The sequence below is a fragment of the Hordeum vulgare genome, chromosome 2H, assembly GCF_904849725.1.
Source record: "Hordeum vulgare subsp. vulgare chromosome 2H, MorexV3_pseudomolecules_assembly, whole genome shotgun sequence".
Classification (NCBI taxonomy): domain Eukaryota; kingdom Viridiplantae; phylum Streptophyta; class Magnoliopsida; order Poales; family Poaceae; genus Hordeum; species Hordeum vulgare.
Window position 1 is genome coordinate 66,339,665 of NC_058519.1, and position 19,053 is coordinate 66,358,717.

At 51.4% G+C, this 19,053-nt stretch overlaps 1 protein-coding gene across 1 annotated transcript; it reads left to right on the forward strand.

Annotated features, from left to right (window-relative positions):
• Positions 1-16,484: 16,484 nt before the first annotated feature.
• Positions 16,485-18,037, forward strand: LOC123429584 (probable carboxylesterase 18). Its single transcript, XM_045113611.1, has one exon. The coding sequence runs from the start codon at positions 16,757-16,759 to the stop codon at positions 17,807-17,809; it is 1,053 nt and encodes a 350-aa protein (XP_044969546.1). The 5' UTR covers positions 16,485-16,756; the 3' UTR covers positions 17,810-18,037.
• Positions 18,038-19,053: the final 1,016 nt, after the last annotated feature.

The window sequence follows — 19,053 nt, forward strand, 5'->3', positions numbered from 1 at the left end:
TGAGTTTAATTGCATTTCATTTTCTCTTAAAGGGTAATACCAATGCCACTAATTTATTTCTTCCTAATAAAATGTTATTATTTTAATTTTGATATGATTTCCATTTTATTTTATTTCATCTTAAAGGGTAATATCAACGACAGTAATTCCTTGTTCCTTCCAAACTTTATTATTTTAATTTTGTTCCATTTTATTTTTTCCTTAAGGGTAATAAAAATGGCATTAATTTATTTCTTTTTAGGAAACATATTTTTTTCTGCAAAATGTCCGTGCATGTGAACATCAGACACGTGCATTCTAATGCGCTCACAATGGATCAATGTGGGACGTTATCCGTAATGCGTGTATTTTTGTAGTACATCCTCGATGCATGTATGAGAAGGGAAATAAAATGATAATCTCATGATGGCTGAAAAATTGAAGGGCTCTATGACGTACAGATAATTCAGAGGAATTTTTTTCACTTTTACTGGTGGCAGGGTGGTTAATTTACTTCAACTCGGGGATAGTTTAGGTGACTGGCCAACAATTTAAAGAAATACTAACTAGCAAGTTTTTTATTCACTTACAGGTGATGGGTGGGTAATTTAGGCCCTGTTTTTTAAAAAAGTCTTAGGACTTTTTTTAGTCCTAACTAAAAAGTTCCTAATCGACCTTATCCGTTTCTTTTCAGGGACTGAACATGGGCTAGAGTTTATTAAATGACATGCAAAAAGACCATGTTACCCTAGTGATGTATTATAAATTATTAAATGACATGCTAAAAGTAGGGGCATTGTTGAAAAAAGTGTCAAAAAAGTCTCCAAAAGATCCTTTCATAGGAACTTCTTTTTTTAGTCTCAAATACCTATTTTAGTTCTTAAAAGTCCCTCCTGTTTCTTTCACATGAGACTAAAAAGAATTTTTTTTTATCTCTGTAAAAAAACACCCCCTTACTTCAAACTTAAGGATAATTTCAGTGACATACCAAAAATAGGAGAAACAACGACGATACGTTAGTTTGGGGTCGGTACTAGAGGCCGGTCGTAGATGCTCCTAGTCAGAGAAATATCAGGTGATACCAACCTTTATGTGCTATCATGAAACAAGTTTTGAAAAATCACATTTAGATATTAAATAAATGAATTTTTTTATGGATGTTCACAAGACATATGTCTACAAGCCTAAGAAAATCAGATCCTTATTCAGAATACCTATCGAGAGACGAAAGTAACAAATCTATAATGAACAGTGTTAAAAGAAGAAAAAATATGGCATTCACACACATATTTGTCTTTTTTGTTTTTCAATGTATATTTTAAATTTTGATCTAATTTTTTTAATGGTTATAGATATATGTCTTTTGAACTTCCATAGTTTTTGGCAGAAATTTACGGAACACCTAAATGTGATTTTTCAAAATTTGTAAAATGGGAGCACCTAAGAGCAACTTCAATGGAGCGACCCATTTCATCCATCGCCGTCCATTTGGGTCGGTGCGGACACAAAAGGCGGCCCAACGCGCCGACCCCAACGGACGCGCGTCCGATTTTCTTCCGCGGGTGACCCATTCCCGGCCCATTTTTGAGCCGGATTTGCGCTAGCGCGGACATGCGACGGACACGATCGCCTTCTATTCCTCTGGGCCCGCTGGTCAGAGGCACATTGGCCTCCCACATCCAACCCTCGCCCTCCTCCTTCGTCGTCGACGCCGCCGCCCATTTTTCCGGCGACTCTGACAGCCGTCGGCGCCTCCACATCTGCCCAGCAACGCCGCCCACTCTCACGTCGCCCGCCGCTGTCGCCGTCTTGCCGCCGGGGAGCCAACTGCTTCCCACTCCCCCGCCCCCACCACACAGCCCCGCCAGGGAGCCGCCTCGCCACCCGGTCAGATCCTCACTGGCACGCTCGTCGGACACCGGCAGGGCAGCCAGCTGGTCCGTGCACGCCGTGATTCCCTTCGCCCGCTGTCGCGGGTATAAGTCTGACAATAGAAGTACGGGGTACGAAAGTATATGGGCAGAGCCTTAGCTACGGCGAGGATGTATGAGTTCAGGCCCCTCTACGGTGGAGGTAAAAGCCCTACGTCTCAGTGCTCTTGGGAGCTTTGTGTCGAGTGTATCAAGGGATTACAGCAAGTGCCAACCCCTGTACCACTGCTGAAGGGCGGCTTATATAGAGTGCGCTGCCCTTCATAATGGTCCGGTGGACAGGGGTGGAGTAGTGGCGAGTAAACGCTGGCGTTACTGGTAACGTAAGCCTTAAATGCTAGTTATGGTGTGTGAAAACGTATGACCGTTGCCCTCCTGGGAGGTTACGATGTACAGAGTGGATTCCAGTCGGTACGTTAGATATGCTCCGAGTGGATCGTCGCCGACTGGATGATGGGGGCGTCCTTAGTTCAATCGGAACTGTCTAAGGGCCTTGTCCCCTATGAAGGGTAGTCCTTGGGTAGGACCTATAGGGCAGACCTATGACCCTACCCTAAGACTATAACCCCATCATTAGTCCCCGAATGGATCGGGGCTGGAACGATGAAGTGATGTCCGGAGTTTGGAGCCGACTGGTATTGAGGTGATCTTAGCGTTGTCTGCCTCGATCCATTTTATCTTTGCGGCTAGTGATCCGAGTGAATATGCAAGCGAAACGAGCCATGAGGAACCGATTGCTTCCGCGGAATCTTTCGACGTGACCGGTCATACTGACAGCGCCGGATTTTCCGGGATCCTCAAATTTCAGTTGCCGCGCGCTCAACGGGGATGACGACATCGCCATCGAGTAGATTTCATCTCCTCGATTACCGCGCCGCAATCTTCTCCACTAATCTTGCAGCAGCAGGTTGGGAGGATAAGATCTTGGGCCCACCTGTAGGTGACTCAGTCGGAGGCCTATTAAAGCCTTCCCGGCGGACCTTCCTGTTGCGCTGCTCGTCCTCCTCCCATTGATCTCGCCCCTCCCGCAACTCCGTGCACACCTCAAGCCACCTCCTTCCCCTCCTCCTCTACGGATCTGTCGCCCTCGCCATGACGAAGGGACAAACCAGCAAGCTTGAGGCGAAGAAGAAGAAGAAGGGGACGGCCTCCACTCAGCAGCGGCAGCGGGCGTTGCCGGCGGGCTGGATCCAAGGGGACTTCCTCCCCTCCACGGTGAGGGAGAACGACGTGCTAGAGCTGGTGGAGCACGACATGGTCGTCAACAAGTCTTGGAGGCTGCCGGAAGGCGAGATGGAGCCGGCACCGAAGGAGGGGGAGCGCGTTCTGCTGCTCAGCCACGTGGCCAGAGGTTTCTCCCTGCCTCCTCATCCTTTCTTCCGAGGTATCATGAATTACTTCGGGGCGCAGCTCCATCACTTTCCGCCGAATGCGATAGCTCATCTTTCCGCATTCATCACCCTCTGCGAGTGCTTCATAGGATGTCCTCCCCATCGGGGGCTCTTCAAATATGTTTTCTCCGCTAGATCTCAAACTGTTAAGAAGCTTAGCCAGTCTGATGATAAGACGCACATCCTCCAGCTCTGCGGGGGTTTAGGATTTCAGAAGAAAACGAAAAGTAGTTATCCCTCCCTTCAGCTATCTGAGTCGGTTAGGAACTGGCAATCGTCCTGGTTCTATTGCCAGGACATTGCCTGCCCGAATGCTTCGAGTGGGTTACCACCCTTTAGTTTAGACCGTCCGGGCCCTCCCAGGAAGCTAGCGCTCTCTAAGGGAGAAAGAACCCAGATCCATCCTTTGATCGATGCGCTGATAGCCGTCGTCCGGAAGGGAGTCACCGGCATGGACCTGTTGGAGATTTTTCTGGGTCGACGAATCCAGCCGCTCCAGGCCCGAGACCACGCAATGTGGCATTACACGAGGCCTTCGGATACCACTCGGTCCCATCCTGAAGACGTGAGCGAGGAGACCGTGAGTGCGTGGGTCCGCAGCATCACGGGCACATGTGATAACCCCGTGGGAGCTCGGCGGGTGAAGGCCTTCCGCGCCCAAAATCCTCCTCCGAATGAGGTGAGTACATGTTGTCGAGTGCTTTTAACCTTCTCAGTTTTATTGCTTTTTTTGTCTCGCTGACTGACGTTGCCGACTGTGTTTGGTGTAGGAATGGATGAACTGGCATTCTGCAGTCTCAAATGGGAATCCGGTCGAGGAAGAAGAAGGCAGCATGAAGGGTAGCGCGGGTAGTGCCGAGTACGTCTCTGACAGTAGGGAGATAGAGGAGGAAACAGAAGAAGAGGAGGAGGAGAGTGAAGAGCAGAGCTCGTCACCCTCACCACCAGAACACCGAACCAAGCACCGTCATGACCGCGCTGTTCCGCCGGCTCCTCCCGTGGCCCCGAGTGCTTGGAGTGTGAAGAGAACCAGGGGTTCTTCTGCCGAGCCCGTGGATCAGCCGTCCAAGGTGGCTAAACCTAGCGGGTCTAAACCTCGGAAAGCTTTGCCCCGGATGAGGATCGCTGTTCCGGTCGCCTCAGCGTAAGTATCTTTGCTCTTCCATCTTCCTTCAATATCCGATTGGACTCTTCTTTTGGGAATTCATGTTTACCCGTCGAATGGATTTCACTCAACAGAGCTGCTACCTCCGCTACCTCTCTGCCACGTCAGGGTGACGATCCCATGGACACTGATAACGCCGCCACGTCCCAGCAAGGTACGTTGTCCCAACTCCGAGAGCTGTATTACCGTTTCATGAGTGTCGTCTTTGATCTTGATCTTTTTCTGTATTTTTATTTTGTTCAGTCGGGCTTCCTTCGGGGGTGATCCATCTGGACGACGACGACCAAAGGAGGTCGGAACCAGCTTTGACACCTGTCCTTGGGGTTATCCAACCTACTGCCAACCCCTCCATGAGCGTGTCGCCGACTGAGACGGTGGTCTTCACGGCGGAACCGACTGAAACAGAGCTTGGGATGCCTAGGGAGCTCGGGATACCTAGGGCGCCTTCTGCCACGCCGGGTCCGTCGACTGTTCAATATGATGCCCGACGCCTCCCGGAAGATCAAGTAGGAGCCGCCAAGGACGCCATGGTACAAATGGAGCTGATGGTGGGCGAAGCCAAGGGAGCATATGACTCTGTTGCGTCCCTGTACAAGAAGAGCTTGGAACTTCGGGATGATATCCGAGTAAGTGCGCTAGTAAGTGTTTACATTCCTCTTGGTGCCCACTGGGGTTTTTGGCGAGATACTCAGACACAGTAGGTTAATTTTTCAGTGGGTTCACTCCGAGTGAACCCAGTGGGTGTAGTCCCCGAGACTTCTGCCGAGTGCTTGCACCGGCAGTTGTCTTTATATGTGTTTTCCATAATCTCTACAGATCATAGCTGATCTGCCCGAATGGTACCAGTGGGGGCACGCCGAGTGCTCCCACTGGGTGTAGTCCCCGAGAGTAGTGTTACTCGGGTCGAGTAAGAGTAATCTCATAGTGTTGTTGGTTTGCGTAGGAGCTCAATGGGGCCGACCTGTTCGAGCTTCATACCAGTGGGGTCACTCTCAGTGAACCCACTGGGTGTAGTCCCCGAGACCACTGTCGATTGCTTGCATCGACAGGGGTCTGAAGAGGCTGTCAAAACTTTTTCCTTGTTGAACCTGGTTGATCCTCCCTTTGTGTCTCTTTGACAGAAGACTTGTGAAATGGGATCAGCCTATAATACTCTGAAGGCTGAGAAGACTCAACTTACTGCCAACTTGGAGGTAGCTGCGAATGATCTGGCTGGCATGAAGAAGGCTCTCGCTGAACGAGAAAAATCTTTGGAGGAATCTCGGGAGACTAACAAGGCACTGCTAGCCGAGGTAGAAAAAATGAAGAAGGAGAGATCTGAATGGATGGGCCAGCTGAAGTTAATGAACACTCGGTGCAGAGCGCAGGAGAACTACGTCGGCGACTGGGCGAAGAAGATGGTCGCACTGATTGGTGGTAAGTTGCTTGCCGAGTGCTCTTTGACTTTGGAGTTCACTCCGCGCTTATTTTCTCCCTGTCTTTTCTTTGCAGATTTCTGTCGGGACATTGAAGCCGAGACCGCCGAAATTGAACGGTCGCTTGGGCAACCGAATGTTCCACTCGGTGATGAAGCTAACCAGGACATGTTCCGAGTGAATTCTCGCCTTAACAAGGTGGGTCCTTTCATTGGTCGCCTGAGAGGAGTTGTCGGCCGAATTGACAAAGAGATGTGGCCTGAAGATGACTCCCGGAATGAGATAGAGGGGTTGATGACTCGACTGGAGGATGTTCCAAGCAGAGTGCAGGCATGGAAGAAGTCTGCCGCTCGGTGTGGCGTGGACGTGGCGATGTCTCTCGTCCGAGTGCATTCTAAGGAAGCCCGCGAAGACAAGATGAAGACGTTGCAGGTCGCCAACACCAAGAAGCTTTGATTTGAAGACTTCATGGAGACCTTCCTCGACACGGCCACTCGGATTGCAGATGGGATCGACCTCGACACCTTCGTGGAGCCTGCCAGCCCCGGCGATGCTTGATTGACTTTATGCTGAACGCGCATTTACCTTGGTATGCCGAGTGGAGTTTGTATTAAACTTTGGCCACTGCTGTTGGCCGGTACATTCGTGGCTCAGTGTGGATAAACTTGATTCACACCGAGCCGACTGATCGTTGAACTCAATTTGAATTCGAACCGGATCTTTTGCTCTTCTTTCGCTGAGTTTTTTTGACACGATTTCGGCTCGTGGTTTTTGTTTAGGCGACTCAGCTAAGCCTGTGAGTGTAACTTGAGTGCCCACTCGGAGGAAGCTTCTTACTTAGGCAACTCTGGTTCGCAGCTAAGTCTCCGAGTGTGACTTGAAATGCACACTCGGAGCAAGTTGTTTACTTAGGTGACTCTGAGTCGCAGCTAAGTCTCCGAGTGTGACTTTTGGTGCACACTCGGAGTTAGTTTTTACTTAGGCGATTCTGAGTCGTAGCTAAGTCCCCGAGTGTGACTTTTGGTGCACACTCAGAGCGAGTTGTTTACTTAGGCGACTCTGGGTCGCAGCTAAGTCCCCGAGTGTGACTTTTGGTGCACACTCGAAGCGAGTTTTTACTTAGGCGACTCTGGGTCGCAGCTAAGTCCCCGAGTGTGATTTTTGGTGCACACTCGGAGCGAGTTGTTTACTTAGGCGACTCTGGGTCACAGCTAAGTCTCCGAGTGTGACTTTTAGTGCACACTCGGAGCGAGTTGTTTACTTAGGCGACTCTGGGTCGCAGCTAAGTCTCCGAGTGTGACTTTTAGTGTACACTCGGAGCGAGTTGTTTACTTAGGCGACTCTGGGTCGCAGCGAAGTCCCCGAGTGTGACTTTTAGTGCACACTCGGAGCGAGTTGTTTACTTAGGCGACTCTGGGTCACAGCTAAGTCTCAGAGTGTGACTTTTAGTGCACACTCGGAGCGAGTTTTTTGACCAGAGTCTGCAAACGCGGAAGAATTTTGAATCGGCAAGAAATTAATCCGCTTTGTATTACTTCGATGACATTTGTTCTTTACATTGTCTCTGTCGGCGGTTATGTGTAGAAGCGCTTCAGTAGATCTCCATTCCATGCTCGCGGCTCGTCTGTCTCCCTGTCGAGGTTGTAGAGTCGATACGCTCCGTTGTTCAGCACCTTAGAAATGATGAACGGTCCTTCCCAGGCGGGAGCCAACTTGTGTGGTCTCTGTTGATCCACTCGGAGCACCAGGTCGCCTGCTTGGAACGTGCGGCTCGTGATGTGTCGCGCATGAAATCGCCGCAGATCTTGCTGATAAATTGTTGAACGGATCAATGCCATCTCGCGCTCCTCTTCTAAAAGGTCTACTCCATCTTGCCTGGCGTGCTCTTCTTCGGCTTCGGAGAAGAGTTCGACTCGTGGAGAGTTGTGAACCAAGTCACTCGGAAGGACCGCCTCTGCTCCATAAACGAGGAAAAACGGGGATCGTCTTGTCGATCTATTCGAAGTTGTTCGGAGGCCCCACAGCACTGAAGGCAGCTCGGTGACCCATGCGCCGGTGGCATGTCCAACTTCCCGCAGGAGTCGAGGCTTCAACCCTTGAAGAATGAGTCCATTCGCCCGCTCCACTTGTCCGTTTGTTTGGGGGTGCGCAACGGATGCAAAATCCACTCGGATATCTTGGCCTGCGCAAAAACCACTGAACTTGTCCGAGTCAAAGTTTGTGCCATTGTCGGTGATTATGTTGTGTGGAACCCCGTATCTGGCGATGATGTCTCTGATAAATTTGATGGCCGTAAGGGCATCAAGCTTCTTGATTGGCTTGGCTTCAATCCACTTGGTAAATTTATCGACTGCTACCAGCAGATGGGTGAATCCTCCTTGTCCTGTTCTGAATGGTCCGACTATATCTAATCCCCACACGGCGAATGGCCAAGAAAGGGGGATTGTCTTCAGCGCGGACGTTGGCTTGTGGGACTTGTTTGAATAGAACTGACAACCTTCGCAACGGTCGATTATATCTTTTGCCATTTCATTCGCCTGCAACTAGAAGAAACCAGCTCTGAATGCTTTGGCGACGATTGCCCTTGAGGAGGCATGATGGCCGCAAGTTCCCGAGTGAATTTCTTCCAAAATTAACCGACCCTCCTCAGGAGAGATACACCGCTGAAGGACGCCTGGAACACTTTCTCTGTATAACTGGTCATCAACGACGATGAAGGACTTCGACCTGCGAACGATGTGCCTAGCTTGGACCTCGTCTTCCCGTAACTCTTGCCTCAGGATGTACGCAATGAATGGTACAGTGCATTCGGGAATGACAGCCAGAATCTCCATGATCAGGTCAACCACAGCGGGAACCTCGACTTCAGTCTGATCTATTGAGCTCTTCGGTTGCATCAGTTCCTCTGTAAAAGAATGTTCTTTTACCGAGGGGAGGTGTAGGTGCTCAAGGCAGACATCACTCGGGACAAGTCTCCGTGTGGATCCAAGTTTTGCCAATTCGTCTGCTGCTTGGTTTTTCAGTCGGGGAACATGGTGAAGTTCCAGACCTTCGAGCTTCTTTTCGAGCTTTCTTGTTGCGTTGCAGTATGCAGACATGGTGGGGTTCCTTACATCCCACTCCTTCATTACTTGATTAACCACTAGATCTGAGTCGCCATAGACCATCAGGCGACGGACGCCGAGTGTGATGCCCATGCGCAACCCGTAAAGGAGAGCTTCGTACTCTGTTTCGTTGTTGGAAGAATCAAAATGGATCTGCAACACATACTTGAGTTTATCACCTTTCGGGAATATGAGCACTACGCCGGCGCCGGAGCCATTCAACATCTTGGACCCATCGAAGAACATGGTCCAATGAGCCGAGTAGATGCGAGTCGGTTGTTGTTGTTCTACCCATTCTGCTATGAAGTAAGCAAGAGCTTGAGACTTTATGGCTTTCTTGGCTTCGAACTTGATGTCGCAGTATAGCATCTCCATTGCCCACTTTGCCACTCGGCCTGATGCGTCCAGATTGTGGAGAATTTCCGACAATGGAGCATCAGATATGACAGATACCGAGTGGTCTTGGAAATAATGAGCCACCTTCTTCGCAGTCATGTAGATCCCATAAATAAGCTTCTGATAATGGGGATACCTCTGCTTGGAAGGCGTCAGGACTTCGGAAACATAATATACTGGCCGCTGAACCTTGTACGCTTTGCCTTCTTCTTCGCGTTCGACTGTCAGAACGGTGCTGACGACTTGATTTGTAGCCGCGATGTACAGAAGAAGGGGTTCTTTACTAAGCGGGGCAGTAAGAACCGGCTGGGTGGAAAGCAGGGCTTTGAGGTCGTCGAATGCGATTTGGGCTTCGTCTGTCCACTCAAAGGTATCGGACTTCTTCATGAGTCGGTACAGAGGTAACGCCTACTCGCCGAGTCGAGCGATAAACCTGCTCAAAGCCGCTAGGCAACCTGTGAGCTTTTGTACGTCATGTACTCTTACCGGCCACTCCATTCGAACAATGGTCCCGATCTTTTCGGGGTTGACATCGATCCCTCGTTCGGAAACGAAGAAACCGAGTAACTTCCCGCTGGGAACACCGAATGAACACTTGGCTGGGTTGAGCTTGATATCATACCTACGTAGGTTGGCGAATGTTTCTGCCAAGTCAGTCAGCAGGTCGGAACCTTTGCGTGACTTGACTACGATATCGTCCATATATGCCTCCACATTTCGGCCAATCTGGTCTAGGAGGCATTTTTGGATCATTCGCATAAAAGTTGCTCCTGCATTTTTCAAACCGAATGGCATAGTGATGTAACAGAAGCACCCGAATGGGGTGATGAAAGATGTTTTTAATTCATCTGGACCATACAGACGGATCTGATGATAGCCCGAATAGGCATCAAGGAAGGATAAGCGCTCGCAACCCACAGTCGAATCAACGATTTGATCAATGCGGGGGAGCGGGAAGTGGTCTTTCGGACAGACCTTATTAAGGTGCTTGAAATCGATGCACATACGGAGAGACTTGTCCTTCTTGGGCACCATGACAACATTAGCGAGCCACTCGGAGTGGTGTACCTCGCGAATGAAGTTGACTGCCAGAAGTTTAGCTACCTCCTCTCCAATTGCTTTTCTCTTGTGCGCGGCGGACCGACGTAGGCGTTCTCGGACGGGCCGAGCGGGAGGATCCACATGCAGTCGGTGCTTAGCCAACTCCCTGTGTACACCTAGCATGTCAGCAGGCTTCCATGCAAAAATGCCCCAGTTCTCACGGAGGAATTGGATGAGCTCGGCTTCCTATTTTGGATCAAGGGTGGTGGAGATGTTTGTTGGGGCAGCGGTGGCATCCGTCGGGTGGACGCTTACTTTCTTCGTGTCTCCCGCCGAGTGGAATGCGGACTCGGAAGCTGGCTTCTTTGAATGCATCAGGTCGGCGGGGTCGACAATCTTCTTGTACTCATCCAACTCGAGTACAACCATCTGCTGGTCTGCAATTCTCGACCCCGGCTGCAGACACTCCTCGGCCCGCTGCCGATTGCCTATGACAGTAATCACGCCTTTGGGACCAGGCATCTTCAGCTTCGAATATACGTAACATGGACGGACCATGAAACGTACGTATGCCGGACGGCCCAGAATGGCATGGTATGCACTCTGGAAATCTACCACCTCGAATGTTAACTTCTCTTTGCGAAAGTTCTTGTTAGAGCCAAAAATGACATCCAACGCAATCTGGCCGAGTGATTTTGCCTTTCTTCCTCGGACGATTCCATGGAATTGCATACTGCTCTCGCTAAGTCTGGACATCAGAATGCGCATTCCCTTGAGAGTGTCGGCGTACATGATATTCAAGCCGCTGCCGCCGTCCATGAGGACTTTGCGCAGCCTAACTCCTTCCACCACCGGGTCGACGACCAGAGCTTGCCTCCCTGGGGTGGGTACATGTGCTGGGTGGTCTGACTGGTCAAAAGTGATTGCATTCTGTGACCACTTGAGAAACGTGGGAGTGGATGGGGTTGCCATGTTTACCTCCCTGTTGACCAGCTTCAGTCGACTTTTGCTTTCTACATCAGAAAAAATCATTAACGTTGCATGGACTTGAGGGAACGGATCCTCCTTGTCCTCATCATCTTGCTCGGTGTCTTTCTCACTCGGCTGTCCTTCATCGAATCCTTGGATCAGGAGGCGACACTGCCGAGTGGTATGTTTCGGCAATATGACATTGCCTTCTTCATCCGTCTTCGTGTGGATTGGACACGGTTGATCTAGGATGGAATTTCCTGACTGTTTCTTCTTTGGGGTGTACTGTGGTTTCCCCTTGCCTTTGAACTTAGCGTTTGTAACGACTGCCGCCTCTGCTTGCGGAGTGGATTGGGCTTTCTGTTTCTGCTTCCGACTGTTGTTCCCATCTCCATCGGCGACTGACTTATGCTTGCCGCTACGTATGCGGTCCTCCTCTTCGCCATTTGCATAGCGCGCGGCTATCTCCATCATCTTGCTCATGGAGATGTCGCATGTCCGACCAAACTTCAGGTATAGATCTCTGTACCGAACGCCTGTCTTGAAGGCGCAGACCGCTTGGTGTTCTGTAACATTCTCCACCATGTGGTGGAGGGTTGTCCAGCACTGGATGAAATCGCGCGGGGACTCATTTTGCTTCTGGACACGGTGCTGAAGCTCTGTGAGACCAGCAGGGCGTTTGCACGTACCCTCGAAGGTCCTGATGAAGACTCGGGACAGATCTGCCCAACTGTAAATGCTTGATGGTGCTAACTGGTTTAGCCAAGCTCGAGCTGAACCGTCGAGCATCAGTGGGAGATGTTTCATGGCGACATGGTCATCTCCGCCACCGATCTGGACCGGCACTGTGTAGTCGTCTAACCAAGTTTCTGGTTTGGACTCTCCTATGAATTTGCTATTTCCCGTCGCCAATGGGAAGTTGGGAGGGATGTCAGCCGAGCGGATGGCCCGACGGAAGCACTCGGGACCAGAAACAACGGTCCTGCTTCCACTGGGACGGTCTCTATCGTGACCATCACGGTGGGCTCGACTTCTATCGACCTTCTTCTGAGTGATATACCCTATTGCATCAGGCCTTTGATCATGCGCGCCACCGCCCGAACGATGATCATCGTAATGCCGGGGTCCGTAAGGCCCACTCCGCGGAGGAGTACGTGAACGGCGACGGTCTTCGGGATGAGACTGAATGGAAAGCGGATTCCGACTCGGGTCCCTGGAACGGCTGCCTCCTCTACGTCGCTCGTGAGAGTCGGGACTGAAAACCGACCGATGTGTGTTCGCTTGAACTGAACTGTTGTGGATCTTGTTGTGCGACTGGGAGACCGCCGAGTTTTGCTGCTGCGCCGTATGTAACAAGGCACGGATCTGCTCGATTCCTCTACCAGCCTCCGAATCAGTCGGCTGGAGAGAATCAGCAATCCTGGCGGCTGCAGCCAAGTTGAGGATGGGTGTGCGGAACACCTCGACGTTGCTCTGGCGAGTGCGTCGACTGGAAGAACGAAGGTGCTGACGACGAGCACCGGATGATTCTCCGATCTCACCCTTCTTCCGACCAGTCTTGGAGGGACTTTCGTGGGAATCGGCCATGAGTACTTCGGCTGCAGGCCCGTGACCCTGATACTCGGAAGGTAGTTCAGTCAGAACTGACTCCAAGCACTGGGATGACCGCGGGACCACAACCGATTCGAGCACCGCCACTTGAGAGGACATGTTTTGTCGCGCTAGGGCATGTCGCACCCAACGCTGGAGCCGCGAACGACCGGATCGCTTGTTGCGGCGCGTGACGGGGGCGAAGATCGACACCGGGGTCGATGGCTGGAGAACAAGAACGCCGCAGGAACTAGCACGGAAGTGCGTAGCCCCGCGACTCGGAAGCGTATCGATGTCGAGGGACGCATCCTGAAGCCATGCCGAATCATCGGCGATGAAGGAGAGTGCACCGAAGAGGATCTCATGACCCGTGCACAGATCTCCGCCGGATGACATGACGAAAAGATGAAATCGCAAACTCGCCGGAAGTCGCTTAGACGCCTGCCCCACGGTGGGCGCCAACTGTCGTGGGTATAAGTCTGACAGTAGAAGTACGGGGTACGAAAGTATATGGACAGAGCCTTAGCTACGGCGAGGATGTAGAGTTCAGGCCCCTCTACGGTGGAGGTAAAAGCCCTACGTCTCAGTGCTCTTGGGAGCTTTGTGTCGAGTGTATCAAGGGATTACAGTAAGTGCCAACCCCTATACCAGTGCTGAAGGGCGGCTTATATAGAGTGCGCTGCCCTTCATAATGGTCCGGTGGACAGGGGTGGAGTAGTGGCGAGTAAACGCTGGCGTTACTGGTAACGTAAGTCTTAAATGCTAGTTATGGTGTGTGAAAACGTATGACCGTTGCCCTCCTGGGAGGTTACGATGTACAAAGCGGATTCCAGTCGGTACATTAGATAAGCTCTGAGTGGATCGTCGCCGACTGGATGATGGGGGCGTCCTTAGTTCAATCGGAACTGTCTAAGGGCCTTGTCCCCTATGAAGGGTAGTCCTTGGGTAGGACCTATAGGGCAGACCTATGACCCTACCCTGGGATTATAACCCCATCACCCGCCGTCTTCTTCGTCGACGCCGACAAGTTGTTCGGCAGTTTGCCAAGGTATAAAATAGACTCCGCCAACGAGTTCTTTTTTCACAATTTCCTTTTTGACTCCGACGATTCGTCGTTCGATGACGAGGAGTAGATATTGGCTGCCGTGTTGTTCCATCACCAGCTCAACAGCCAGCGACCGTTGTTCCGTGGCTCCATTCTGGGTCACTTTCTCCCGTTGAATCGCAACCGAGAGAGCGGGCATTTCTTTCTTTGGAAGGACTACTTTGATACAACAAACCCGTTGTTCAAGCATCAAAAATTCTGCCGCCGTTTCCGTATGAGTAGGCATCTTTTCAATCGTATTAGAGAGGGGGTGGTCGGCTATGATGACTATTTCGAGTGCGAAGAGGATGCCGTTGGTAAGATAGGTTTTTCCTCTTATCAGAAATGCATTGCCGCCATCCGAATGTGTGATGGCCTGGCTTATTAGGGATGATAGACTACTCATATTAATAAGGAATTCATTCTTTTCCGGGAGCCCATTCGAACAGAACTCTGAGATTAAGCGTGCTCAGCTTGGAGTAGCTTTAGGATGGGTGACCGACCGGGAAGTTGATCCCGGGTGCGCATGAGTGAGGACAAAGTGCGCGGAAAAGACTATTATTGATATGTGAGGCCAGTCTAGATCCTGCCAGGAGTAACGACCGCCGGCGGGTGTGTCCGGGGCGTTACAAGTTTGGTATCAGAGCTGACCCTCGCGGTTACACGGATGTTTGCGGACAGGTGTGCGGTCATGTTGTTCATGACGTTTGTGACCCGTCGTGGCACACGACATGGTACATGTACTGGACTGGATGCACAGACGTTTGTACCAAGAGGGAACGCTCCTGTGGCCCGACGAGGACGTCGGTTCCTTTGAGTGGTGGTGTATGTGATGGCCTGGCTTATTAGGGATGATAGACTACTCATATCAATAAGGAATTCTTTCTTTTCCGGGAGCCCATTCGAACAGAACTCTAAGGTTAAGCGTGCTCAGCTTGGAGTAGTTCTAGGATGGGTGACCGACCGGGAAGTTGATCCCGGGTGCGCATGAGTGAGGTTCTAGGATGGGTGACCGACCGGGAAGTTGATCCCGGGTGCGCATGAGTGAGGACAAAGTGCGTTGAAAAGACTAGTATTGATATATGAGGCTAGTCTAGATCCTGCCAGGAGTAACAACCGTCGGCGGGTGTGTCCGGGGCGTTACAGAATGGTTGCATACGGAGTGCCCGGTGATCTTATTGACGAGTACGCCCGTATGAGCGAGTCTACTTGCCTAGAGTCCCTGTATAAGTCTACTTGCCTATTGCCGTGTTTGGCCGTGAGTACTTGAGAGAGCCGACTGCTGAAGATACAACCCGTTTAGTTGGCGATGAATGCTAGTAGGGGCTTCCCAGGGATGCTTGGTAGCATAGATTGCATGCACTGGAAGTGAAAGAACTGCCCTGCTGCTTGGCAAGGGCAATATAAGGGCCATGTCAAGGCTTGCACTGTCATACTAGAGGCCGTTGCGTCTGAAGATCTCTGGATTTGGTACTTTTTCTTTGACATGGCCGGATCACACAATGATATCAACGTGCTTCAGCGTTCGCCGGTGTTTGCTAGGCTTGCGGAAGCCAACAACCCACTGGTTAACTTTACTGTCAACGGCCACAACTACGACAAATGATATTATCCGGCTGACGGTATCTATCCTCAGTGGACCACTATTATCAAGACAATACCCAACCCTGTCGGAGAGAAGAGGAAAAGATTTCCCCAAAAGCAAGAGGGTGCTAGGAAGGATGTCGAGCGTGCCTTTGGTATTTTGCAATCTCGATGGGTCATCGTTCGGTATCCTGCTAATACCTGGAGCACGCGGAAACTGTGGAAGGTGATGACTGCTTGTGTGATCATGCATAATATGCTCGTAGAAGACGAGCGTCCGGAACGTCTGTACGATCAAGGGTTTCAGTTTTAGGGTGAGAATGTTGTGACTGAGCATGGAGCAGCGGCAACATTCGAACAGTTCATCCAATTTCATCAAGACGTGCGTGATTGGGAAACTCACGTGCAACTGCAAAATGATTTGGTTGAGCATATGTGGGCTCACGTTGGCAACCAATATATTTATTTATTTTTATTCATTTGCAAAACTATGTGTGAACTATGTGAGACATTTTTATTTTTATTCAGCTTGTAATAACTATGCTATTTTCGATCCAAATTACGTTATTTCATTCAAACTATGAAAATCATGTAAAATAGAGTGTCCAGCCGGCCACGTCGGCACATATGAGTCGATGCGGTGGATCCGTTGTCAATCCATATCTAAAACAAAACGGACGACTGACGGACGGTCGATCCAAACGAATAAAAAACGGACAAAATTGCTCTCCGCTTGAATCGGCCGTTGGAGTTAGTTCTAATAGTCAGTCACATTCACAGCCCCATAACATGTCATCACATCAGTCAACGACGGCACATGAGTGCATAATGCGTGTCTGCTTATTTTTTGCTCCACGAGCTGCTCGCGTCCCGTGCTCAAACTTCATCCTGCCACCAATGCCGTAGACGCGTCGTGTTCGTCCCATTTGGCAGCGGAGGCCACATGCAGACTTTCCCATTTCATTACAAATTGCCACCCCGATGGATCCATCTCACCTACTCGCCATTATACGAACCCACGGCGAGCGTGCAGAGCTCGCGCACTTCGAAACAGAGGAGATCGGAGGAGAGGCAGAGTGATTGAGCGTACGTAACGAGACACGCTTGATGGAAGCCGCCGCGGGTCATGGACAGCGCCCGATGCCGGCGCCGCTGCCGCTGGGGGTGCGGCTCCAGCTGGCGGGGCTCACGGCGGCCATCGACGCCGTGGAGCGCAGCGACGGCACCGTCAACCGCTGCCTCTACTCGGTGATCGACCGCCTGCTCAGCAAGCGCGCCAACCCGCGCCCGGACGGCTCCGGCGTGCGCTCCTACGACTTCACCGTCGACGCCTCCCGCGGCATCTGGGCGCGCGTCTTCGCCCCGGTCTCTTCGGCGGTGCCGCTGCCCGTCGTCGTGTACTACCACGGCGGCGGCTTCGCGCTCTTCTCCCCGGCCATCGGCCCCTTCAACGGCGTGTGCCGCCGCCTCTGCAGCGACGTCGGCGCCGTGGTCGTGTCCGTCAACTACCGCCTCGCCCCGGAGCACCGCTACCCGGCGGCCTACGACGACGGCGTCGACGCGCTCCGCTTCCTCGATGAGGCCGGCGTCGTCCCGGGCCTTGGCGACGCCGTCCCCGTCGACCTCGCCAGCTGCTTCCTCGCCGGGGAGAGCGCCGGGGGCAACATCGTCCACCACGTCGCCAAACGCTGGGCCGCCGAGCAACAGCCCTCCGCCAAGTCGCTCCGCCTCGCCGGGATTATCCCCGTGCAGCCCTACTTCGGCGGGGAGGAGCGGACGGAGTCGGAGCTCAGGCTGGAGGGCGTGGCGCCGGTGGTGAACCTCGAGCGCTCCGACTTCTCGTGGAAGGCCTTCCTGCCCGTGGGCGCCACCCGCGATCACCCGGCGGCGCACGTGACCGACGAGAACGCCGAGCTGACCAAGGCCTTCCCGCCGACGCTCCTTGTGGTCGGCGGGTTCGACCCGCTGCAAGACTGGCAGCGGCGGTACGCCGACGTGCTGCGGCGGAAGGGGGTGAAGGTCAAGGTGGCGGAGTACCCAGACGGCTTCCACGGGTTCTACGGCTTCCCCGCAGTCGCTGACGCCGGCAAGGTTTTCCAGGAGATGAAGGCCTTCGTGGAGAGCAACATGGCTGCGCCGGCGAAATCCACCGCACGGTGAGGAAGATGCCGTGATCCAAGGAACGAGTGGTTCGAAAATAAGATTTGTTGATTTGATCATTGTGTTTTGTGTAGTGTGATCACTGATTACAATGTGAGTTGTGAGACTGTCCGCTCCTTGCACGAATATGTTTGTTTAAGCTCGAGATGTGAGGGATGGACAGAAAAATATAGCTTCATGATCACTTAACACTAATGAAATAGAGAAAAGATAACGTTCACATGCAAACCGTCATGGATCTGCCTTTGTTTGTGGTTTGTATTAATTTTGATATTTTTTGGCAGATTTTTTGTAACAGGTAGAAAAAAAATATAGGTCGCCCATACGTCTGTTTCGTACATGCAGAGCTCTAGGCTGACAACCCGACAATTGGTGAAACTCACGTCGCGCCCACATGCCCCGCATGCTTGTCAGTTGTCGTGTCTTCTCAGTGTTACATGACAACTGAGTGGAACTGTCGTGCCCGCATGTCTGTTAGTTGCCATATCTTTCCAGTCTTATATGGCAACTGATTGAAACTGTCGTATCCGCATGCCTCTTAGTTACTATATCTTCCGAATGTTACATGGCAACTGAGTGGAACTGTTGTGCCCGCATGCGTGTCACTTGCCATGTTTTCCCAGTGTTACATGTCAACCGAGTGGAACTGCGGTGTTTGCATGCCTGTCAGTTACCATGTCTTCCCAGTGTTACATGACAACTGAATGGAACTGTCGTGTCCGCATGCGTGTCAGTTGTCATGTCTTCCCAGTGTTATATGGCAAGTGAGTGAAACTGCCGTGCCCGCATGCCTCTCAGTTGCCATGTCTTCCTAGTGTTACATGGCAACAGAATGAAATTGTCGTGCCCGCATGCGTGTCAGTTGCCATGTCTTTCCAGTGTTACATGACAACTGAGTGGAACTGTCACGCAGAAGCACGCGGGACCGCAAGGTGACAGACCGGATGTGCGGATCACGAGGGCAGGAAACCGAACATGTGTGCGTTAGGTGTTTTGTCCATACGTAATCGTGTGAATTGTTTCCCTTACACACTATACGAGACATGTGGGCAAAACACCTTAACGTCCATAGGCGTTAGCACAATCATAAAACATGCATAAAGTACATACTTGACAAGCCTAACATCCTGTGGCAGCAACGAAAACACTCTATCTGCTCTTGGGACTTGGTCTTAATAGAGTTGGAAAGAATTGTTCTGAAACTGTTACAGAATTAAACACATCAAGCATCGCCAAAATGATGT

Bases quoted from the DNA above. Each gene is read 5' to 3' on its own strand.
- LOC123429584 (XM_045113611.1), top strand. From the start codon at position 16,757: ATGGAAGCCGCCGCGGGTCATGGACAGCGCCCGATGCCGGCGCCGCTG.